We start from the raw sequence: 24529 nt of genomic DNA on the forward strand, positions 1-24529 counted from the left end.
ATGCTAGTATTGAGTAGACAGCAGTAGGATAGCCTGTTTAGGTTATGCCTGATAGTATGAGCTTAGCATTGTATGCTAGTACATTTTCTTGTTATGGGAATAGTTTTGCCTGAGTATGTTTCCTTTATCCGAATGCTGCTTGCTTTGTGCTTTGTGGGATTCTGAGTGATGGGAGTTAGCCATTAGGTGAATACGTCACATTTCATGTGATCAGGGTTGAATAATCTCAGAGTGCTGGATTTGACCCTATTTCGCAGCTCTAGTTTGAGTCCAACCGTTGTAGGGAGGAGTCTTTTACTCGAAGGATTATCTGAGCCTCGTCACATGTGGTGGTATCCAGGTGATGGCTAGTTGGCATCGCGAGGAGGCCTTCAGCAGCTGAGGATTGGTTTGAGTTGAGTCTGAGGTTTCCCTAGGGCAAGCCTAGGATGAGAGTAGCAGAGATCAGTAGTAGTAGAAGTGACTTGGTGGAGTCAAGGCAGTTCTTGAGGAAAGTACGGATAGATGTGGAAGGTAGTATGGGCCCGTACTACTGAAAGCAGAGGATCCGTACTCGAATCAAGGAAGGCCGAGACAAGACCAGGAAGCTAGTTGTAGCATCAATGATCCCTTGAGATATTTCAGTTTTCTGATGTCGTTGTGATGTGTTTCAGAATGGTGGTTTTGCGTTCGAGACCAGCAGCCGGCAGTGGAGGTGCCGGGGAGGGATCAGGTTCAGGCTCGGGGGACGAGCGCATGGATGAGCAGACCAGAGAGTTTCTCTCTTAGGAGATTACTCGTATCATTGTAGAGCAAACTCCTGTGATCTTCGGCTCGATCAAGGAGGGTATCCTAGAGCTGATGGATGAGAGATTGGGCACCTTCCGTGTCGAGGTGGCGGCCATGATGGGGTCGCGTACGCTTACATTCAGGGAGTTCAGGGCATGTGGAGCTCCGGACTATCATGGGGCACGGGACCCCATAGCGAGTACTAGATGGTTGGCGGATGTGGCAAACGTGTTCCGCACTAGCAGGTGTCCCGAGGGGGACAAGGTTAGATTGGCGTCCTGTCTTCTAAAGGACAGGGCACAAGATTGGTGGGAGGAGGTCGGACATACCATTGGAGATGATGCAGCTTTGGATGCCATGACCTGGGCTAACTTCTCTACCAGGTTTAGGGCGGAGTTTGCACCAGTTATTGAGGTGTAGCAGTTAGCTAGAGAGTTTCAGGACCTCACCCAGACTATAGAGACAGTGACGGAGATCACCGCCAAGTTCAGGGAGAGGGCTCTTCTCGTTCCTCAGTATGCAGCCGATGTGGAGATGAAGAAGGCCCGTTATCATGAGATGTTGCGGAGCGATATCCGCCAGTTTGTGAGCCGGTCCAGCTGTAAAACGCTGGATGACATGATTGCTAGGGCTCGGGAGAGGGAGATTGATCTCGAGATGGAGAAGAAGAGGAAACCAGAGGCGGTTTCGGGCACAGGTAGTTCGGGCAAAAAGCCCAAGGTTTCAGATCACAGATCCAGGAGTCAGCAGAGCCACGGTCGATGTGGCAAGTGTGGGAGGTTGCACGAGGGGGCGTGCAAGGCAGGGAGTTCCGGCTGCTACAAGTGCAGTCAGATTGGGCATTTGAGCAGGGATTGTACGGCCCCTGCTACTGCCGTTGCAGCATCAGATCTGATTTGCTTTCAGTGCAATTAGAGGGGACATAAAAAGTCCCAGTGTCCGAATTTAGCCGCAGGGTGGCTGCACCTGCCCCTGCTACCTTGAGGATTACAAATGGCCAGTAGGGCCGAGCTGAGGCACCAGTGGCGAAGAGTAGGGCGTTTCAGATGACAACAGAGGAGGCGCGAGCGACTCCTGATGTGGTGACGGGTATGTATCTTCCCTTCATCTCTATTTTTACTGATTGTTGTTGCTTATGATTATATGTTTTGTATAGGGTTGTTCTCTGTGAACGGCATTTCTGCTATGGTATTATTCGATTCGGGGGCTACCCGATCATTCGTATCACTTGCGCTTAGCAAGAGATTTAGTAGAGCTCCAGGGGAGCTGGATTGTCCACTAGAGGTCGAGATAGCAGATGATAGGACCGTGAGGGTCGCCAGAGTATGCAGAGGGTGTTCGCTTCAGTTGTTTGACGAGCAGTTTTCGGTGGACCTGATTCCCATTCCCCTGCAAGGGAATAAGGTTATAGTAGGCATGGATTGGCTAAGCCCCAATGGGGCGGTGATTGATTGTGATCAGCAGTTAGTGAGGGTTCGCACTCCCAGTGGGGGAGAGTTAGTGATTCAGGGCGAGAGGCCACAGCGCGGACCGACCTTTTGTTCTGCCGCGAGAGCGAGACGTTATTTCCAGCAGGGTTGCGCTGGATATATAGCTTATGTAGTAGATGCCCGGGAGAAGGGTAAGGTAGCAGTAGATGATGTTCCGGTAGTGCGAGACTACCCGGATGTATTTCCCGAGGATTTACCGGGAATACCTCCTGAGAGGCAGGTTGAGTTCAGGATCGACCTGATTCCTGGAGCGGCTCCGATAGCCAAGGCACCGTATCGCCTAGCTCCCCCTGAGATGCAGGAGTTGTCTACGCAGCTGCAAGAGCTGCTAGACAAGGGTTTCATTCGGCCGAGTAGTTCGCCCTAGGGAGCGCCGATACTGTTTGTGAGGAAGAAGGATGGGTCGCATCGTATGTGTATAGATTACCGGGAGTTGAATAAGGTAATGGTGAAGAACCGTTACCCACTTCCGAGGATAGATGATTTGTTTGACCAGCTTTAGGGAGCGTCTTGGTTGTCCAAGATCGATCTATGCTCCGGTTATCATCAGATGCGGGTTAGAGATGAGGATGTACAGAAGACTGCTTTCAGGACCAGGTATGGTCATTATGAGTTTGTGGTGATGCCATTTGGGCTCACTAATGCTCCAGCCGCATTCATGGATCTCATGAATCGCGTGTGCAGGCCGATGCTGGATCGGTCAGTGATAGTATTCATAGATGATATCTTGGTGTATTCCAAGACGCAGGAGCAGCACGAGGAGCACCTGCGGGAGGTGCTGGAAGTTTTGAGGAGGGAGAGACTTTTCGCAAAGTTCTCCAAGTGTGAGTTTTGGTTGCGCGAGGTGCAGTTCCTTGGTCACCTCGTCAACCAGAAGGGTATTTTGGTAGATCCGGCCAAGATAGAGGCCGTGATGCAGTGGGAGGTCCCGAAGTCTCCATCCGAGATTCGGAGCTTCTTAGGGTTGGCAGGGTATTATCGGAGATTCATTCAAGATTTCTCCAAGATAGCAGTGCCGCTCACCTGAATGACCAAGAAGTCGGTGGTATTTCGTTGGGGGCCTGAGCAGCAGGCAGCGTTCGAGACCCTCAGACAGAGATTGTGCGAGGCTCCGATCCTTACCTTGCCAGAGGGAGTAGAGGACTTCATAGTCTACTGTGATGCCTCGATCACAGGTATGGGAGCAGTGCTAATGCAGTGAGGCCATGTGATAGCCTACGCCTCGAGACAGTTAAAGCCTCACGAGGCTAATTATCCTACCCATGATTTAGAGCTGGGGGCGGTTGTGTTTGCCCTCAAGATTTGGAGACATTATCTTTATGGGGTCCGTTGTACGATCTACACGGATCACAAGAGTTTGAGGTATCTTATGGATCAGTCGAGTCTGAACATGAGGCAGAGGAGATGGTTGGATGTGCTGAAGGATTATGACTGTGAGATCCTTTACCATCCAGGGAAGGCCAACGTGGTGGCCGACGTTCTAAGCCGCAAAGTGTCGGCAGCCCCTATCAGAGATTTGTGCCTGAGGATGACAGTGATCACTCCATTGTTGGAGCGGATCAAGGAGGCTCAGGTTGAGGGCCTCAAGGAGGAGAGGCAAAAGTGTGAGAGAATAGTGGGCCGAGTAGCCTCGTTTGATTATGACAGTCGGGGGTTGCTGACGCTTCACGGGAGAGTGTGGGTACCGTACTGGGGTGGGGTACGGCAGGTGTTGATGGACAAGGCTCATAAGTCTCGATTTTCTATCCACCCAGGGGCGACGAAGATGTATAGAGATCTTCGACCCGATTATTGGTGGCCCTGCATGAAGCGGGACGTCGCTTGGTATGTTGAGAGATGCCTGACCTGCAGAAAGGTCAAGGCAGAGCACCAGAGGCCTCACGGAAAAATGCAGCCATTAGACATTCCCGTGTGGAAATGGGAGGACATCACCATGGATTTTATCACCAAGCTTCCCAGGACCGCACGGGGAGTAGATTCGATATGGGTAGTAGTGGATCGGTTGACGAAGAGTGCTCATTTTATCCCGATCCAGGAGAGTATATCGGCAGAGAAGTTAGCCGATATCTATGTGCGTGAGATCGTGGCACGTCATGGAGTGTCGATATCAGTGGTGTCAGATTGAGATGTCCGTTTTACCTCTAGATTTTGGAAGCGGTTCCACGACGAGATGGGTACTCGTGTCCATTTCACCACCGCTTTCCACCCTCAGACGGACGGGCAGAGCGAGAGGACGATTCAGACTCTCGAGGACATGCTCAGGGCATGTGTTTTGGATTTCGGTGGCAGTTGGGATACTTATCTTCCGTTAGCGGAATTTTCGTATAACAACAGTTATCATGCGAGCATTGATCGACCTCCCTTTGAGATGCTATATGGGAGGAAGTGTAGGACCCCGATTTGTTGGGGCGAGGTCGTTCAGCGAGTCATTGGGAGCACAGAGGTGGTGCTCAAGACGACCGAGTTGATCCAGCAGGTCCGTAGTAGACTGCAGACTACGCAGAGTCGGCAGAAGAGTTACGCCGATAGGAGGCGTTCAGACTTGGAGTTCCGGGTGGGCGATATGGTCCTTTTGAAGGTCTCACCTTGGAAGGGTGTCATCAGGTTCCGGAAGAGGGGCAAGTTGGGTCCCAGGTTTATTGGTCCTTTCAGGGTTTTGGCCCGGGTGGGTCGGGTTACTTATCGGTTGGATATTCCTGAGGAGCTTAGTCAGATCCACAACACTTTCCATGTGTCTCAGTTGAGGAAGTGTTTGGTGGATGACTCAGCAGTTGTTCCCCTAGAGGATATTCAGGTTGATAGTAGCCTGAATTATATTGAGAGGCCGGTCGCGGTTCTGGACCGGAAGACAAAGACCCTGAGGAACAAGGAGATTCAGCTAGTGAAGGTGTAGTGGCAGCACCAGAAAGGGTTTGAGTGGACGTGGGAGGCTGAGGAGGAGATGAGGGAGCACTACCCGGAGATATTTGCAGATTCAGCCGTAGCAGACTTCGAGGACGAAGTCTGAGACAAGTGGGGGAGAATTGTAACGACCCGTCTCCGGTATGAAGATTCCATAGTATTTAATTAGAAGTTTGCAAGAGGGACTCGGCGAGTTCATGGCCTAACTCGCCGAGTAGGGTCGGGATTTTATGCACGTGTTAGTCGGCAACTCGGCGAGTCCATATTTGGGACTCGGCGAGTCTGCCTGCCTGGAAGAAACCCTAAATCCCCGGGTTGCTCACTATTTAAACCACCTTATAGCCCCAATCTCACCTCCTTCACCCTCAGAGAGCCGTGAGAAAACCCTAATCCATCCTTGAGTGATTTAAGTGTTCTTGTGTGAAATTTTGAAGGCTTGAAGAAGAAGAAGAAGAAAGGAGCAAGGAGAGGAAGTGTAGAGCAAAGATCCAAGGGCAAACCAGAGTTCATTGAGGTATTCTTCAGATTTCCTCCCGTTTTATGCTTTAAACCTCCATTAGAACCCTTCTAGAACTAGTTTGATGCTTTTTTCAAGCCTTATGATTGTATGGATGCCCTAACAGGTCGAGATATCCTTAGACCTGCTCATTTAGGAGTTGTAGAGCCCGGATCTATTGCCTTTTTGAAAATACTTTGCATGAAAACCCTAGATCTAGCCTTTATTATGCTTTTTGAGCCATTTTAGCTTCATGGATGCATATGGGCACGTAAAGATAGAATCTTTACGTGCTAATCGAGTTAAGGGAGCCCAGATCTATAAGTCTTATACACTGGATTCAAGCAGAATCGAGTTTAGAGTTACTGCATGCAAGCAACTCGGCGAGTCGGAAGAACGACTCGGCGAGTCGAGTCGCGAGTCCCCGATTTTTCCCTTTTTGAGTTATGCCGAGTGGGACCAGTGAGTGGTAGAGTGGACTCAACGAGTTTGAGGTCAGACTCAGTAATGGAGGGACTCGGCGAGTTGTTCATACAACTCGACGAGTCCAAGGCAATCTTCTTAGCTCGAAGAACAACTCGTCGAGTTGTTCATACGACTCGGCGAGTCGGATGCAGATTGCCTGAAGTTTTAGATTCGAAAGGGAACTCGTCGAGTTGATGCCATACTCGACGAGTAGCAGCGAGTAGGGTTGAGAAGTGAGGATAGGGACTCGGTGAGTTGGCGGCCCAACTCGGCGAGTCAGGTCAACTGTAGGTTGACTTTGACCAGGAGAGTTGACTTTGACCAAGGGTAAAAGAGTCATTTTACCCCAGTGCAGTGATTAGCATTGATTGAGCGTGTTTATGGACTTGTAGCCGGGGAGATATCGGAGCAGCAACAGATAGCTTCCAGAGCCATACACACAGCAGCCAGTTCACAAGGTGAGTTTCCTTCCAGTAGGAACGGGTCTACGGCCACAATGCCGGCCTGTTTAGTTAGTAGCAGTCCCGGACTTCAGTCCGAAGCAGTAGTTCAATATGCTTGATGTCTACGTGATTCAAGCACGTTGTGTGTTATATGTTCCGGACTACGGTCCGATGCAGTATGCAGTATATGTGTTTATGTTAGTTGATATGTGTTATGCCATGATATGATCACTAGTTCCGGACTTCGGTCCGATGCAGTTAGTTTCGGACTTCGGTCCGATGCAGTCAGTTCCGGACTTCGGTCCGATGCAGTTAGTTCCGGACTTCGGTCCGATGCAGTCAGTTCTGGACTTCGGTCCGATGCAGCTAGTTCCAGACTCGGTCCGATGCAGTGGGCAAGGCCAAGTATGTGCTTATATGTATTGTATGGTATGTGGTAGTTCGAGGGAGCTCACTAAGCTTCGTGCTTACAGTTTCAGTTTTGGTTTCAGGTACTTCCGTAAGCAAAGGGAAGAGCTCGGGATGATGGCATCGCACACACCACAGCTTCAGTTTTTATCCTGGGAGTTGATTCAGTTTCTTGATATGTTTTGATACAGATGTGATACAGTTTTCCTCACCGTATTTTACTATGGTTTGAGATACATAGTGTGTGGGTTTTATGATATGATACTCAGATTTATGATTTTTGGTTATATTAAAATTGAAATTTTTGGGTCATTTCACCAAAGCTCGTGAACTCGCCCGATTAATGATCTACACACGCTTGAATATTCTCCCGCATCTTGCAAATTCAAACTTCATTTTCTCTAAGCCTTCAAATAATCATCAAGCCTGCTCCATGCATCATCTCCACTACCCATCAAGCCCAATATCCTTGACGCCCTCTTATTCCAATCGCTTTCCACACGTCCCGAACATTCCCGCTCCACTAATCTCCATGAAATCTGCAATAAAGCTCACGAAACTAGAAAATACCCGAAATGGTCATAAAATAACAAAAAGGAAAATATACATGGAAATTAACTAAATTATGGATGAAATAAACTAAAATAAACTATAAAAATAAGTAATTAAAATAAACTATCAAACAGGCCCAGCCCGGTAACAAAAGGACTAAACAAATAATCGCAATGATGCAACACTTATACCCAACAAGAAAAATTACCAACTCCTCAGTTTGAGTTCAGTCACACTCGAGAGTGTGCCAAAATCCCTCAAACCAAGGCTCTAATACGAACTTGTAAAATCCCTAAATAAGACTTGCAAAATTTTCGTTTTTAAGTTTATAAAACAATAAACCATATCGTTGCCATAAAACAAAGGTAATCAAATTTTATCAATACATCGTAATAATCAGATTGAATCATGAAATTTAGAATCGAGTGATGTGTGTTCTGTAATCATCCTGGGCTCTTCCTTTTGAAAAAAGAAGTACCTGAAACATAAAGTGAACACCATAAGCACAAAGCATATGGAATTCCCTAAAACACCACAAACCATACATATATTTGTCATCGGCTACCGTTATGGTCTTTTCCATGAAAGGCCACGGCCTGCCCCCATGGTCTGACCTCCAAGTGCCATGGGCTACCCCCATGGTCTTTCCTTGAAATGTCATGGGCTTCCCCTATGGTCTGACATCTAAGTAACATAGGCTAACCCCATGGTGTTTCATACAAATGCCACGACCTACCTCCGGGGTCTTCTAAGCACGTATCACAAAGACAACTAGAATTCCACATAACAGGTAATGTACCGGAATTGGTGCATTCGACCCATGGACATAGTGAGAAAATTCACCTCGCACTACTGAATCCCACAGAAAATATTTGACAGCCATCCTGATAAAATCCCCGTGCTATCAGACACAAAATAATCATCCAATCAATAATCGGATCCTGACGTACATTGAGAGTCCAATAAAATGACCAAAGGCCTAATCTGAATGACCAAAGGCCCAAATTCCATGATAACCACTGAAAGCCCAATATGGCATAACTTTCCGAATTGGTACCAAATCCCTTTCATGGGCCTACAACCAAGGAGTCCAATAAAAATTCCAGTAGCCCAACAAGAAAATCCTGATGGCCTAACAAGGCCCTAATCATCTAAGCCCAAAATATAGCTCAAACCGAAGACCTAAGATTCTGAGGCCCATCCTATTGAGTACGTGGGGCGTAGTCAGCTTGTACACGCAGCGTACTTGTCTTAGGGCTTGTACGCTAAGCGTGCCTGCATGTACGCCCAACGTACTCCCTCATTCATCCAAATTTGATTTCCAACTCTTAATCCATTAAGACTTTACTCCAAAACTTAGATCTGACATCCCTGAGATGGTTTAACATGTAAAGTTGCCAACTTTACGTGCATGCATGGCTTAATGACGCTCTTAAATCTCAAAACGACTTAATAGATGACTTAATGCATGCATGAGATCATAAACCCTATAAAGTTTGCACCTTTAAGCATAAAGAACCCTCTAAACATCCAGATCTACAAGACAGCTTCTAAAACAACCTCATCCCATCAAGACCAACCAAAAAGGGACAAAGAAGCATAAAACCATAATATGAAGAGATCTAAGGAAGGAGAAGACAATGTATGAGCTTGATACCTCAAAAGACTTGCAAAATGAGTGATGATTCTAGATCTTTAAGCCTCACACTAAGCAATGCACCTTCTATTTTCTTTAATCTCTTCAAAATGAGCAAAATAAGCACTAACTTCTCCTCAAGAGCTCAAAGACACAACAATGGAGGCTAAGGGTCTAAATTTAGGGTTTAGGAGGTATGGAGGCTGGTAAAGAGGCCAACCCTAGGGTTTCATTAAACCCTCATGCGCCCATCGTAATCCTCGTATGCCTAGCATACGAGGACCCAATCCTGCGATCAATCACTCTTAGTAAGCTAAGCGTACACCAGTGTATGCCTTGCATACTGAACTTTGCACTAGTACGCCTTGCGTACTCCCTATGTATGCCCCGCGTACTAGGGTTATCCTCAAACCCTATAATCCTCCGAAGGCCATAACTTCTTCATTATAAATCCGATTTCGAAGATCCTTATATCCATGAAAAGGTAACGAGAAGCTCTATGCTTTTATCAACTCATGCTTGCGTTAAAATTTCCCACAAAAAAATCCAATTTCCATAACAGCCCGAGCTGACACTTTACCAAAATACCTATTGGCTCCAAAACACAAACCGAACGCCAGGATCATCTAAATTATGTCACCCTATCCAAATGGGTCTAATCTTATTTTCCATAAAAGTCCTAAGCCTGATAATACCCGATCTTTGGTCACCACCTCGAAATAGAAAACGATTCGGGACAAGGCATTACACCAAATCCTGGTCTTGCATATACATATCTCAAATATAGCTAACAACATGTATCATAAATAATGGGCTGGCCATGGTGCCTTCAACCCATTGATACAGTGAGAATAACTCACCTTAGTCTAGTGATAGATAATTAAATGCTCGGGTACCGAACCAGAAGATCCCACACTAAACACAAACAAATCACCCTAATCTAAAATAGGTTATAAACCATAACTGTGGGCCTATAGCCCAAATCAAAACCCTTAAGCGAAAAGCCCATTTTGCACTGTCCATAATGGGCGTAACCACACTTGGTCCAATAACACAAATACATAATAATAGACCCCAAGGCCCAAATGGCCCAACTCACGCAACAAACAATCTAAGGCCCAAAATCTAACTAAGGCCTAAAAGTCAACAGTCCAAATTCCTACTGCCGGTCCTTACGTTGTGACAAGCCTATAGTCACGCCATGAGCACCAACTCAACCCATTCCCGATTCAGCGAGTCAACTCATCCTATCAATACGATTCTAGTGCTTGTCACATCGCGACCAGACCCTGAGTCACGTTGTGACCTAATCTAGACAAAATAGTCGGGATGGCTAGTATTCTCACGACGCAACAGGCTTAATCCTCATGTCGTGAGATTTGTACCGGCCAACTTTAAGCATTAAGCTCTTAATCCTTACAGCCATTTCTTGGGACTTTCTAGAGGGTCTTCTCTTACCCAAAGGATGGTAAAAATCGTAGCTTTTCAGCCATGCACATCCAATGCATGACTTCAAGTCTTGCTAGGCTAAAAGTGGGGAAAATGAGATCTTGACTCATGCTTGGAGTCTCAAACTATACCAGAACTCAGATCTAAAGACTATCTTATGAAGAATAACTCAATGATCCATAAAGTTGCCAACTTTATGGATTCGAAGCATGAAATCCAACACAAACATGTAAAAAGGAGCTTAAAACTTAGATCTAGCATGCAATATGTAGAAAGGTCCAAGCTTTAAGACTTACAATGGTCCAAAATCTCTAAGAGATTGCAAGGTAGAAGCCAAAATGCCAAGAGGTTGCTCAACCAAGATCTTCTACCACTTCAAAGAGTCAAAAGCCACCAAAGAATGCTTCAAGGATCTCAAAAATGACTAAGAACTTCAAGAGGGTCGAGATTAGAGTTTTCAGGAGGCAAAAAAGTGAAAGAGACTAAGTATGGGCAATCCTAGCCCTCTCTTTCCATTAAATACCCGAAATGTTAGGATTTAGACGTCCAACCAATCTCACTTCGTGAGAATTAAAATCACGGGTCAACTTGTCAATGGGCATTCACGACATGAAAATCATGTCTCACGTCGTGACCTTCAATCAAAGCTAAAATTCAAGAAAATAAATACCTTCATGATCAGAGTGTTATCGATAGGAATAGAGATAGACAGTTTTGCTAGGGAGTCGTCAATATGGTCACTAAGTTTCTGATAAGAGTAAAGTCGTAAGATTTGTTTCTTCCAAAGGAGATAACTTGCGAAATAAAGCTTGATGGTTGGCATGTGAAGAAGTGGACCATAAAGACGAAAACGACGGAGGTGATTATGGTTTAAAAGAAGAAAGAGGAGGATGAATATTAGGTTGATACCGTGTAAAGTTGGATAAATTCACCATACATGTGGAGGATATTTTATTGAGTATATACACTACAAAGAATATAGAAAATAATGAAAAGGATAATTTAGAACACATTGCTACGAAGAATATAGAAAATAATGGAAAATACATTCCTGATTTAAAAGATATATGAGATCGATCCTTAGTACAAATGTTACCAACACGATCAAAACCTTGCAACAAGGTCTAAAGGGAGGACAGTTTTTGGGTCGTCATGGTTGCCTATATAGCGGCAGCATTTTGATTAGTGAATGCATGTCCATTTGTGCCATTTCTTGTGGTGCATCTAGTCTTTTGTACTCATAAAAGATAAATCGATAACGTTGATTGGTTTTGACATAAAGTTCAACTAATTTTCAAATTCAAGCGAACGATTTCTTTAATATGTAACATTCATATATTCAACTCTTGTCCACGTTCTACTGCTTGCTTTTAAAGATTCTCAACTCTTGGCCATGTTCTACTGCTTGCTTTTGAAGATTCTGATTATTTTTGGGTCAATGGCTTCTACTTCCAGTAAAACCGAATGCCTTTTCTCTAACTGTCTCTATAAATTAATCGGCTTTACCCCCTTCCCCAAATTACAAAGTGAGATGCCTTAAAAACATGCAAAAATGCTTTTTCATCTACGACTAATCATTATCCTTCTGGCCTTCATCTCACATGAACATGAAGCCATAGCTAGTACATATGTTGCGCCAATAACCAAACATACCGATACTCCAACACCTCTCTATAGCATTCAAATTATGAGTGCATGGGTAAACGCACACTTCTTGCATAAAAACTTTCTTATAGACATAGACGCTCCTTTCACATGGTACGACTGCATCGTGGACTGGAATAGTTTGTATACAAACAACATTTGCCCCTCTTGCACTGGCCCAGTTTCTTGTCAAGAGTATCAATGTACAATCGTCCGTACATCATACTCTTATGAAAGTCCTTCATGTCTTCCAGTAACCAACTCTTCAACATTACCTGGTTGGGGAGACTGCACATGCCCTGTCAATGTGGTGAACCCAATTAACGGGACATGTGGTCAAGCCCTGCTCAACTACGACACTTTTGCTTTCAACGGAACTGATGGTAGAAACTCTTTTCAAGATTTCTTTGGTGTTTACCCTAATGCGGCATGTGCTCCATCTTCCATGTTTGAGTCCTTTCCTGCAAATGTTAGTGGTGTAATGGCGTTTTCCACATCACAATATGCAATACCCGCTTATTTATTTCAACCTTTTAACACTACTTTGGCTCTATGTTTGCCTAGCTCCTTGTCTGCTAATGGGGTTATGTTCTTCGGGATTGGACCCTATTACTTTCGTCCCAACTCAGATGTAGATCTAAGAAGTTTACTCTCGTATACTCCGTTACTCAAGTATCCAGATTCTTTTGGTTATTTTATCGGTGTCAAATCGATTCTGGTTAAGAGAAGGTCTATTGATGTTTCAAACAGCACCACCAAGCTAAGTACGATTGAGGCTTACACTATTCTTAGATCAGACATTTATAAGCAGTTGGTTCATATATTTTCAGTCGCTACAATGGGAATCCTTCATGCAAGGCCAGTGGCGCCATTTGATCTTTGTTTAACGCATCGAATTGGACACTCCCGTGTTAGTTTGCAGGTTCCTAATATCGTTTTAAGACTCGAAGATGGGAAGAAATGGAGAATATCTTCGAGTAATTCCATGAAACAAGTAACAAAAGACGTGGCATGTCTTGCGTTTGTTGATGGTGGTGCAACAAGTGAACATGGGATCGTGATCGGGGCGTTTCAGATGGAGGATAACTTTCTACTGTTTGATCTTGACAATTCTAGTTTAGGGTTTAGTTCTTCCTTATTACGCAATAAAACTTCTTGTTCGAACTTCAACTTTACCGGCTATTGAAGCTGTTTCAAAATTTTCTTTTTTGATTTAATACACCTATTGTAGCTGCATCTTTTGGTACATGAAATTAAGGATTAGATTTTTATTTATACAATTACGTTCTACTTTTAGTTAATATATAAAGGATAATTTGGTGTATATCTAAGTCTAATTTTGAAATACCCTTTATACAGGCTTTTAAAAACCGGTTTGAACCGGCCGGTCGAACGGGTTGGACCGGGAACCGGGGAAGGGAGCGGTTCAACTATCACCGGTTTTACAACAATTTCTGAATCGGATTGAACCGGCCAGTTTTTATAAAAAAACGGTTGAACTTGTCAAAATAAATTAATTGAACCGATTAAATAAAATAAAAATACATGGAAAAAACCATTTTCAATAATAAAATTTGGTGAATTTTTTCATATTTATTTAGATTTCTCTAAATAAAAACATATGATAAATGTTATGATATTTTTTTGATGCATTTGTATTCATCTAAAACTATATTTTGTTTCGGTATTATAGTTTATTTTCTTTTTAACGTATGTGAATTAATGTAAAACTTATAGTTATGTATTGTTTTAATGTATTTAAATTGATCTACAACTTATTTTTATGTGTATTCATAATTTTGAAATTCTAGACGTCAAATTCATTATTTATGTATATATGTATGTGTAGAAAATAAGAAAAAAAGATAAAAATTGTAGAAATCGGTTAACCCGACGGTTGAACCGGTCGCCAAACCGGTTCAACTAAAAAACTGGTTTTTAAAACATTGCCTTTATATGATTTCAAAATATCAAATTTGCTCAATACTTATTTTTAACATTTTTTTTTATAAATATTTTATAATCATTTAAATTTTTTAAAAACATTATAGTTATAGAAATCAGAGTATTCTACCTAATCATATATTTTTGCAATCATCTTCTCTTATCATATTTTCGCATATTATGGGATGAGCACACAACCCGTTGGAACGTACAGGAAAAAAACCGAGTCTGGACCAAACATTCATATTAGTGGTCCGGTTTTCGGGTTTTATTTTACCATTAATCGGTTTCTGGTTTGGACGAAACCGGACCTGAATACGGGATTTAACCCAAACCAGACCGGAAAATATTTTCACCTTAATTCATTCTATTGATATTGCCTACAAATATTTATTACTAATATAATCGTATATTTATCACGTTGCTAAATAAAAATAAATGAATTTTAAGGATCTAATTCACTATTGTTATCGTCTTTTAATGATTATAAAAGTTAAATAAAATTCTTTATGAAGCAAATGAAATATATATAAAAAAATATATGATTAATTGATTATATTACTTTATTTTTTCACCAAAATATATTGGTATTTGTTTTGAAGAACACAACATAAAAATTACTACATTTATTTCATTGTAATATATTGTGTAACATTAATTTTACGAGACATTGATTTAAAAAAAATCAGATTGATATAATGCTAATTATTTAATGGTAAATCTCCAGAAAAGTCATAAAATTTTGGGTTAGTTTATGATCTAGTCATAAATTAAATTTCATTAATGAAAAAAGACATGAAACCGACTATTGTAATCACTTTAACCATTTTTACCTTTTGCAACAGGTTACCTACTGAGTAGCATGCCACATGTACTGTTTGGCTGAAGTGGCAGCTGATGTGGCATGCTCTTTCTTTATAATGTAAAAAAACTGATTTTTTAGAGAAAAAATGGGAGGGAACTTGAACCCATGACATTCCACACCCAAACCATATACCTTACCATATGAGCTAGAAGCATTTACTGCTATTACTTCTTCAAATGAATTTATAAAGTCTTTATAATTTATCCTTAATTACCATCTAAATATTCACATCTTTCTCCCTTTAAGCCTTCTTTTTCCCCCAACTTTCTGCTAATTTCAATTCTCTCATCTCCTGCCATAATCAAGAAGATAAGCTGCTACTTCTCTTAAACCGGTTTCACCAACACGAACCGACCGTTTTAACTCTGTTTGACCAAGGGTTTTCCCAATAAACCCTTTTCAAAAGGCTCTTCATATGTTGGTTTTACGATGGCGACACTTTCACCTTGACATTTTTTGAAATAATAAGCACCTCCAAGACCACCGTTGAACGGAATCGGGTCAATCCAGGAGATTATCGCGTTCACAACCTCGTCAATAAGCGGTTTTGTTTGATCAAAATTACATGAATGCCTAGGATTTCAACGGGGACACTTTGGTCTTTTTGGCGAATGTCTCTACCAGTTGGGGATAAACATGGAGGTGAAGAGCTTATGTGTAAGATGTTTCTTGTTAAGAGAATAGGAGAATGGTCACGAATGGCATTGAAAACAACACAAATACTCGTCTTCTTCCTGTGAAATGCTTCATCCCTTCCATTTTACTAGTTCCTTGGTATTCTCTCCCTAAGGGACTGCTGAAAACAACGACTGCCATTTGGGTTTGAACTGGATTGTCTGAGTTACGAGACATGAACCAAAGGAGGAGAAAAAAAATGGGTGTTCTTGAAGCCTATAGCCCCAAAATATGGATTCTCCTAATTCGATCCCAAATAATATCTAAATCTGGAGACGATTCTTCAAGTTCTCAGGATAGCATATGGTATTAGAGCATCTTACTAATTCGAATCAGTCTGTTTTCCTAATCTGTACCAAAAGAATAGAAAGAAAAATCAAATACAAAAACTAAGGATTTGTTTCTTAAATCTATTTCACAACACTCGTGAAATTAAACACAGCAACCATGGAAATCAACTTGTACATGTCACATTTTTTAGATCGTTTCTTTACATTGCTATTTACAGTGCAAGCTAACAGAGATAATTGGGATAATATGTACAGATTCGCAACATAACTAGTGTAAGGATAAATTTTAAAGACTTTATAAATTTATTTGAAGAAGTAATAGCAATAAATGCTTCTGGCTCACATGGTAAGGTGTATGGTTTGGGAGTGGAAGGTCACGGGTTCGAGTCCCCTTCCATTTTTTCTCTAAATAATTAGTTTTTTTACATTATAAAGAAAGGGCATGCCATATCAGCTACCACCTCAGCCAAAGAGTCCATGTGGCATGCTGAGCAGTTTTTTTACATTATAAAGAAAGGGCATGCCACATCAGCTGCCACCTTAGCCAAACAGTTCATGTGGCATGCTACTTAGTAGGTAACCTGCTGCAAAAGGTAAAATTTTTGAAAGTGATTACAATAGCCGGTTTCTGTCCTTTTTCATTAATAAAATTTAATTTAGGACTAGATCATAGATTGGCCCAAAACTTTAGGACTTTTCTCAAGATTTCGCTTATTTTATTTTCATTCATCTTCTTTATATATATATATATATATATATATATATATATATATATATATATATATATATTATACCTCAATATACATATTCTGTAACACCGTTAAATTTATAGCCAATTTAAACTTTTCAAAAACAACCCAACTTCATTAAATTATAACGAAAAGGTTTTCAATACATTTGTTATCAGAGTATTCCCAGAACCATATCACAAAACATAAACATGAGGAGCGGTATGATCATGCCTTTGCCTTGTTACGGTCTCCTGAAGTACCTGAAACATTAAACCACAACTGTAATCCATAAACCTTGGTGAGATACCCCCAAAATACCAACCACAATACCACACACATAATATCATAACCAGAACAGAACAACCATGCACTTTGGGTCTACTGTGTGACTGGTTCGCCGCACCGGGCCTACAATCCACCTGGTCCACCCTCCGAGTCTAGCCATATACATCGAGTCTACAGTGTGATTGGTCTGCCCGCACCAGGCTTTCAATCCACCTCGACCACTCTCCGAGTCTACAGTATACATCGAGTCTACAGTGTGATTGGTCCACCCGCACTGGGCCTTCAATCCACATGGACCACTCTTCAAGTCTACAATATGAATGGTCCGCCCGCACTGGGCCTTCAGTCGGCCTGGTCCACTCTCCGAGCCTCGGCATGTATGGTCTGCCCTCTTGGGGTCTACAGTCTATCGGGACCGCTCGCTGGGCCTTCGGGATAACCGGTCAGCCCTAGGTATGTTGGCCTACTGCATAAAGTAGGACCCGCCTCAACCCAACCCTAGTCCAACAACCATGTACACATAAACAGATAATTATATATATATATATATATATATATATATATATATATATATATATATATATATATATATATATCAATTCACAACTAATCAAACTGCTCTTAGCAGATCACATACATAGCACATCCCTACAAGGATTCCGTCCTAACCGGTCACTAGCATAGCATCATCCTATAAACCAGGATACCGACCCTAACAAGGTCTCTAACATATACCATCCTAACTACCCGGATGCAAACATAACAAAGCAATAACATAACAAACAACTACCCGGATTTCCATCCGATAAAGGACCGACCTTGGTGTCTTAGACCCTGTTGATATAGTGAGGGTAACTTGCCTGCAACTGCCGACTGAAAAGATAAGACTAAGCTGCTCCGACCACCGACACGATCTCCACCACTAGCCAATACCAAATAACTAAACTCAATAAATACTAATAATTACCAAAATACCCCTGGAAGTCAACTGGTCAACTCTTGGTCAAAGTCAAAGTCCTCAGTCAAAGTCAAACTTCCTGACTGACTCTACTCGCCGAGTCAACCCACTGACTCGTCGAGTCCCTATGCCCTGAAAACTCTTAGAACTTGACTCAACTCGCCGAGTCACCCCAAGACTTGTCGAGTCCAACGATCATCGAGTCCCATCCTGCTCAACTCACCGAGTCGTCCCTCGACTCACCAATTCATGACTTAACCAGAAAAGGTTAGGACTCCATGACCAGACTCACCGAATCCAAGGAAATTTTCAATAGACTCGCCGAGTTGTTCTTCTAACTCATCGAGTCCATGCACATATTCATACAACTCGTCGAGTGCACCCATGTGACTCGTCGAGTCTCTTCAGTTCTCATTCGAAACAGAGGATTTTGAAGCCATAAAGGGACTCCTATCCATAAATCCATTCCTCTACAGCCTAACCCTCACATAAAGTTGCAAACTTTACGTGAGAGTAAGGAGATATAAGCCCAAAACACTTCTAGGGCTAGGGTTCAAGACAAAGGGCTTCACCAATGGCTCTTAGACAGGAACTTTATGATCTTCTGGACCATCTCAAGTCCATATCTGAGGTAGTAACCTCAGATCCAACCTCCAAACCTGAAATAACTCTAGAAATGCCCCAAAACTCAAGCAACAAAGGATCTAGACTGAAAGGAGCTTAAGCAATAGATTATTACCTCAAATAAAATCCCCCAGTGAAGTAGACCTTAGATCTATACCACTCCCTTGATGAAATCCCTTAGTCTTCAAGCTCCCTTTTCAAGATTTCCTTTCCCAAAGCTCCAATTTCACTATCAGTGGAGTTCCACTCGATTTCTAGGGTTTGTAGGCTCTCAAGGGTGGTAAGGAGGCTGAAGAAGGATGTTATGTTCTTTATATAGGGCACAACCCCCGAGATTAGGGTTTTTTCTTTTCAGCATCAACTCGTCGAGTCCCAGCTACCGACTCGGCGAGTTGGTCACTTACCCGCGTCCGAATCCCGCTCCGACTCGGCGAGTCGGAATACCTACTCGTCGAGTCCCTACCTTAATTTACACTTTAGCCCTTCAACAATACTTCTGAAATTTCGGGATGTTACAACTCTCCCCCACTTAGATTAGGCTTCGTCCTCGAAGCCTACTGCTGCATACACTTCAGAACAAACCCTCGCACTGCAGACTCCAATTTCTCATTCAACTCAGGTTCTTCCAAATACTACTATCAAACCCCTATAAAGTCCAACTCTTTCTCACAGAGTCACGACAGCTGCTTCAAGCCGGCCAACGACTTCTTTCTCTGTTAACAACCCTTATTAGCTGATGATCATCTGATGATACTTTCATCACTCCAAATCACAACAATCACTAGACCTTTACCAAGCTAGATATCCCCCTGAACCACCGGGTCCTGACTCGGTACCAACTGCTATCCCTTTCCTTGCTTGTCACAACTTTATCGAATTTACTGCTGAGACTTATTCCGCTTCCTTTCTGAATCCAACTCTTTTCTTTCTGTGTTGACAGGATGACACATCCTTCAGCTCCTGTGCAACTCCCATGAGCTATCCTCTGCAATCACATACACATGCTAAACACAACCATACTGGAAATCCAAAGCTCCATCCTTGCATCCCTTCCGAACTCCTCTAGTTCTATACCACCAGGAATTTATCCGCAACCTCAACAGACACCCAATCCGGATGTGCTTCCATACCACTGGTACAATCACAGTGCTCAACAACCATAATTGAAATACTTTCAATCATCCATTCTCACTACTGCTTTCACTTCCGTGAACCAACACTCCCTCCCGGAGTTACATACCTTTCCATTTCCTTATCCAAATAAATTTACTTGCCAACCTTGCCACTTCAGACAAGTGTCACGATGCTCACACCCACTCTACACTATCCCATGTAGAGTAACCACTACTTCATGCATCGTACATGCTCTGAATCTGCTCGCAAGGACTCTCGGGTCCATGCACTGTCTTCCACTAACATGATTAATACCCGGGGCCAGACCCACTGCTTGTTATTGCATAGAAGCATACTCAAATCACTTTCTGCATACAGATCTATCAACACTTATAGAGTCTTCAGCATGACTGGACCGCCTTACCAGGCCTTCAGCCAATCTGGACCACTCTCAGAACCTTCAGCATGTCTGGACGTTTCCTGAGCCTTCAGCTTGACTGATACGCCCACCGACCTTCAGTCTCCCCGGACCGCTCAAACTATCATACATTATTCCAAACTATTCCTCATGGGAATCTCTCCCATACATACTGTTCTAGCCCTCTAGGGGTTCCGAACTCTAACTCTATTCCATGTACTCAGATCCCGGCCTAATCCTAGGCCTCACAACAACCAATCACCCTTTCCGAAATCCTTGGTATGTACTCTGCCCCATCGGTTTGTCACTTCCTCACAACAACCAATCACCCTTTCAAATTCTCCCCCACTTAGAGCGCTGACTTCCAACCACCGGTGACTCAACTGGCATCACTTAAACAACCCTACTCAACATATTCCCCTTATCCATGAACTGATTTCCTCTAAAACGAGCAACCTCCACAAAATCACTCCTCCGACATTGCACATCTCGAACTCTAAGGGGGTTCGACTCTTCGCTGAACACTTCTCAAATCGCAATTTCTATATCCAGCAACAAGTCCATACAACAAAATTCTGACCATCAATCCCTTGGATACTAACCGTTTACAACTCCTGACTACTAATACTTCAACCAAACCATGAAACACGCAGAACGGCGAATAAAACACAACATCATAAAATAACAAGATAACTAGACAACATGAAACGAAAACATACCCGCAATTGCATTCGGCTCTGCCCTGACCTCCTCTGCCGTAAGCTGAAAAGCACGCCCATGAGACCTCGGAGGCTCCGCTCCACCCTGGCCCCCGCCAGTAGTCCTCAAAGTGGCCTGTGCTGGAACCTACACTCGCCTGGTAACAAGCTGTGGACAGTTGGCCCTCATGTGACCAACCTGATGGCATTGATAACAAATCCTGATATCATGAACTGGGGCTGACTGACGACAATCCCTCGCATAATTCCCCTCTCTCCCGCACTTGCGACACACACCACCGGACCTACAAACTCCGGTATGACCCTTCCCGCACTTCTCACAAGTGCAGCCGCTCTGACTGCCCAACCTAGAATCAACAGTCTTGGACCGTTTCGGCGCCGACTGCGACTATACTGGGGCCTGCCTTTGCTCTCTCAACTGTAACTCAATCTCCAACTCACGCCGCCGAGCGGCCTCTTGCAACTCCAGCAAGGTATCGCACCTCTGTGTAGACACGAACTGCCTGATATCCCTCTTGAGCATACTTAGATATTGGGACATCTGAGCCTGCTATGAAGCAAACTCAGGGAAAAACATCGCCCTCTCCGTGAACATCCTGGTGATCTCCGTCACCGACTCTGAATCCTGCTTCAGCTCCAGGAACTCCTAAGCCAACCTCTCTCTCTCTCAGCCTGCGGAACATAACCAGTACTAAACATCTCTCGAAACTGATCCCATGAAACCGCAGCCCGCTGCGCATCCGAATAAGATCCCGTGGTCAACCTCCACCAATCCTTCGCCCCGAGCCTCAAAAGGTTCAGAGCACACCTCACCCTCTGATCCGCAGGTCATGAACACGTGAAGAAACAACCCTCCACGTCCGACAACCACCTCATAGAAATGATCGGATCCTGAACTCCATCAAAAGTAGGGGTTTCGTATTATCGAAGTCCCGATACTAAAAACCCCGACCGGCTCCTCCACCTGTCGCTGCTACAGCCGCTGTAGCTGCCGCGACAACCGTCTCTGCAAGAACTTAATAACATACACCCTACCTTCCATATATCAAACTTGAAAAAGTGCCTATCCGATGAGACCCTTGTAATACCACTCGAGGAAATCGAAATTAACGAGAATCTCCACTTCGTGGAAGAACCGGTTGAGATTATGGATCGGGAAATCAAAAGAACAAAGCAAAGTCATATTCCCATTGTGAAGGTTCGTTGGAATGTAAAACGAGGACCCGAGTTCACCTGGGAACGCGAGGACCAAATGAAACAAAAATACCCACATCTCTTCCCAAACTCTTGAAGTCCTAGCTAAAATGCAAATTTCGGGACGAAATTCCCTCTAACAGGGGGATAATGTGACAACCGTCAAATTCTGGTCACGTCAAAGTCAACCAGTCAAACCAGTCAACTTAGTTAACCCTTGTATACTAGGGTTTACGCTATGTAATTACAATACAACTCGCTATTCTAATAAGAAATCATCAATTGAAAAGTTTGTATATCTAGATTTCCTTAACCTAAAACTATGGTAAGTAATCAACCAAACTGATAAAACAATCTTACATACTCATCGGGAGTGTGTAAGATCCTTAAACATGGCTTAACGGGGCTTGCGGACCTTGCGTTGCAAAGCTAAACACTCCAAAAAGGTCACAAAAGAAGCCTCTCTCAATCTATTTCACTCTTTCTCTCTCTGTGTATGCGAAATCTCTCCAAGAATGTGGAATCTCTCCCAAATCTCTCTCCGTATGCGAAATCTCTCCAAGTATGTCAAATCTCTCCAAGAATGTGAAATCTCTCCCAAATCTCTCTCCATATGTGAAATCTCTCCATGTATGCCAAATCTCTCCCAAATCTGTCCAAGAATGTGAAATCTCTCCCAAATCTCTCTCCATATGCGAAATCTTTCCAAGAATGTGGAATCTCTCCCAAATCTCTCTTCGTATGCGAAATCTCTCCAAGTATGTCAAATCTCTCCCAAATCTCTCCAAGAATGTGAAATCTCTCCCAAGTCTCTCTCCGTATGTGAAATCTCTCCAAGTATGTCAAATCTCTCCAAGAATGTGAAATCTCTCCTAAATCTCTCTCTGTATGCGAAATCTCTCTAAGAATGTGGAATCTCTCCCAAATCTCTCTCCGTATGCGAAATCTCTCCAAGTATGTCAAATCTCTCCCAAATCTCTCCAAGAATGTGAAATCTCTCCCACATCTCTCTCCATATGTGAAATCTCTCCAAGTATGTCAAATTTCTCCCAAATCTCTCTTAAAACCTCTTTTGAGTTTTATAATCATTTGGGCATCCCAACACTTGACTTGGTGAAAAACCACTCGAAAAGCGGTGATATATTTGAAAATAGCCTTTTATGGCCGAAGTATATCTATAGGGGCAAACCCTCCTTGAACCGAGGTCCCAAGAAGCAAAACCGGAGCCTCCTTGAGTAGCTGCAGCCATCTGACCGCAGCCCCTTAAGGGACCGCAGCCTTCGGACCGCGATGGCTAAGGACTAGAGTTGCGAGGACGAGGCTGCTGAAGACCGCAGCGGAAACAAACCCGGAACTGAGCACCGCAACCAACCTTCTCTTCGGACCCTCCTGACGAACCGCCTGCGGTATCTGCTGGGACCGCAGTCCCCTCCACCTCGGACCTAATTCGGCGACTCTGGTAGTAAGGCTGCTGAGACTGAGCCCTCACCCAAACTTCGGATTTTCCACCTTTTTACCCGGTTTTCGACCACGACTCCGTTTTAAAACCGTTTTTAATTATTTTAACGGAGGATTTTCACCCAAACTTATATTTTGACATATAAGGTCCCATATATTCATAAATTCAACATATTTTCAAGGAAATCCTTAGTTAAGAATAAAATACATTAAGTAAGATCTTGTGGTGGAGTGTTGACTTTGCCATAGTGTTAGACACAAACAACCGCCCCCATACCCACTCCATGACTAACCCACACCCCTCCCCACCATACCTGGTCATTTAAGAGTACTTTCCCATTCATTTCTCAACCATACTCACGTTCTTAGAGTTGGAACATCCACCCTCTTACCACACACTTCCCTCATTCTCTCATTTTTCCTCCAAGGATCACACTCCAAATTCTCTCACAATTCTCTCCCAATTTCAAGACTTCCAAGGCTGATCATCAAGCTTTTTCCACTCTTGGTAAGTATAATTCATTCTTCTTATGATTATTACACATCCTCCTACTCAAAATCATAAGAATCTTACACAAACATCGTTACCTTCATGTTAGGTTCTCGGTTCTTCAATGCATCTTCTAAGTGTTCTTGAGTTGAACACTTCTCTTCTTCAACATCCATGCACTGAAATCACATAAGGTGAGTTCATATCCCTATCTTTTCACGTTTTCTTAAGTTTTAAGGGGGGAATACAAGTTAAAACAACAAGAACACAACGAAACTCTTCCAACAGCTTTCATCAGAAAAGTTGGACTCCATTCACAGACTGTTTTGGGCAACTTAAACATTTGAGTTTTCAAAACTGTACTAGGTCTAAATAGTTCAAGTTCTTAGCTTTAAAATGACTACTTGCACATCTCCATACGATTTTCTACAATTTATGGTGATTTTTACAAAACTTCCTATCATTTCAAGAACGAATCTGGACCAGTCTGTGATTATGGACTTTTTCACACAA

The 24529-nt window shown here is 43.1% G+C and overlaps 1 protein-coding gene across 1 annotated transcript; it reads left to right on the plus strand.

Annotated features, from left to right (window-relative positions):
- The first annotated feature begins 12150 nt into the window (after positions 1-12150).
- On the plus strand, positions 12151-13551 carry LOC111883533 (probable aspartic proteinase GIP2). The gene has a single exon (XM_023879858.3). It carries the CDS (start codon positions 12161-12163, stop codon positions 13436-13438), a length of 1278 nt encoding a protein of 425 aa, XP_023735626.1. The 5' UTR covers positions 12151-12160; the 3' UTR covers positions 13439-13551.
- Positions 13552-24529: the final 10978 nt, after the last annotated feature.

The sequence above is a fragment of the Lactuca sativa genome, chromosome 3 (assembly GCF_002870075.4).
Source record: "Lactuca sativa cultivar Salinas chromosome 3, Lsat_Salinas_v11, whole genome shotgun sequence".
Taxonomy (NCBI): domain Eukaryota; kingdom Viridiplantae; phylum Streptophyta; class Magnoliopsida; order Asterales; family Asteraceae; genus Lactuca; species Lactuca sativa.

Excerpts from the sequence above, each read along its gene's own strand:
- LOC111883533 (XM_023879858.3), top strand. The coding sequence starts at position 12,161 with ATGCTTTTTCATCTACGACTAATCATTATCCTTCTGGCCTTCATCTCA.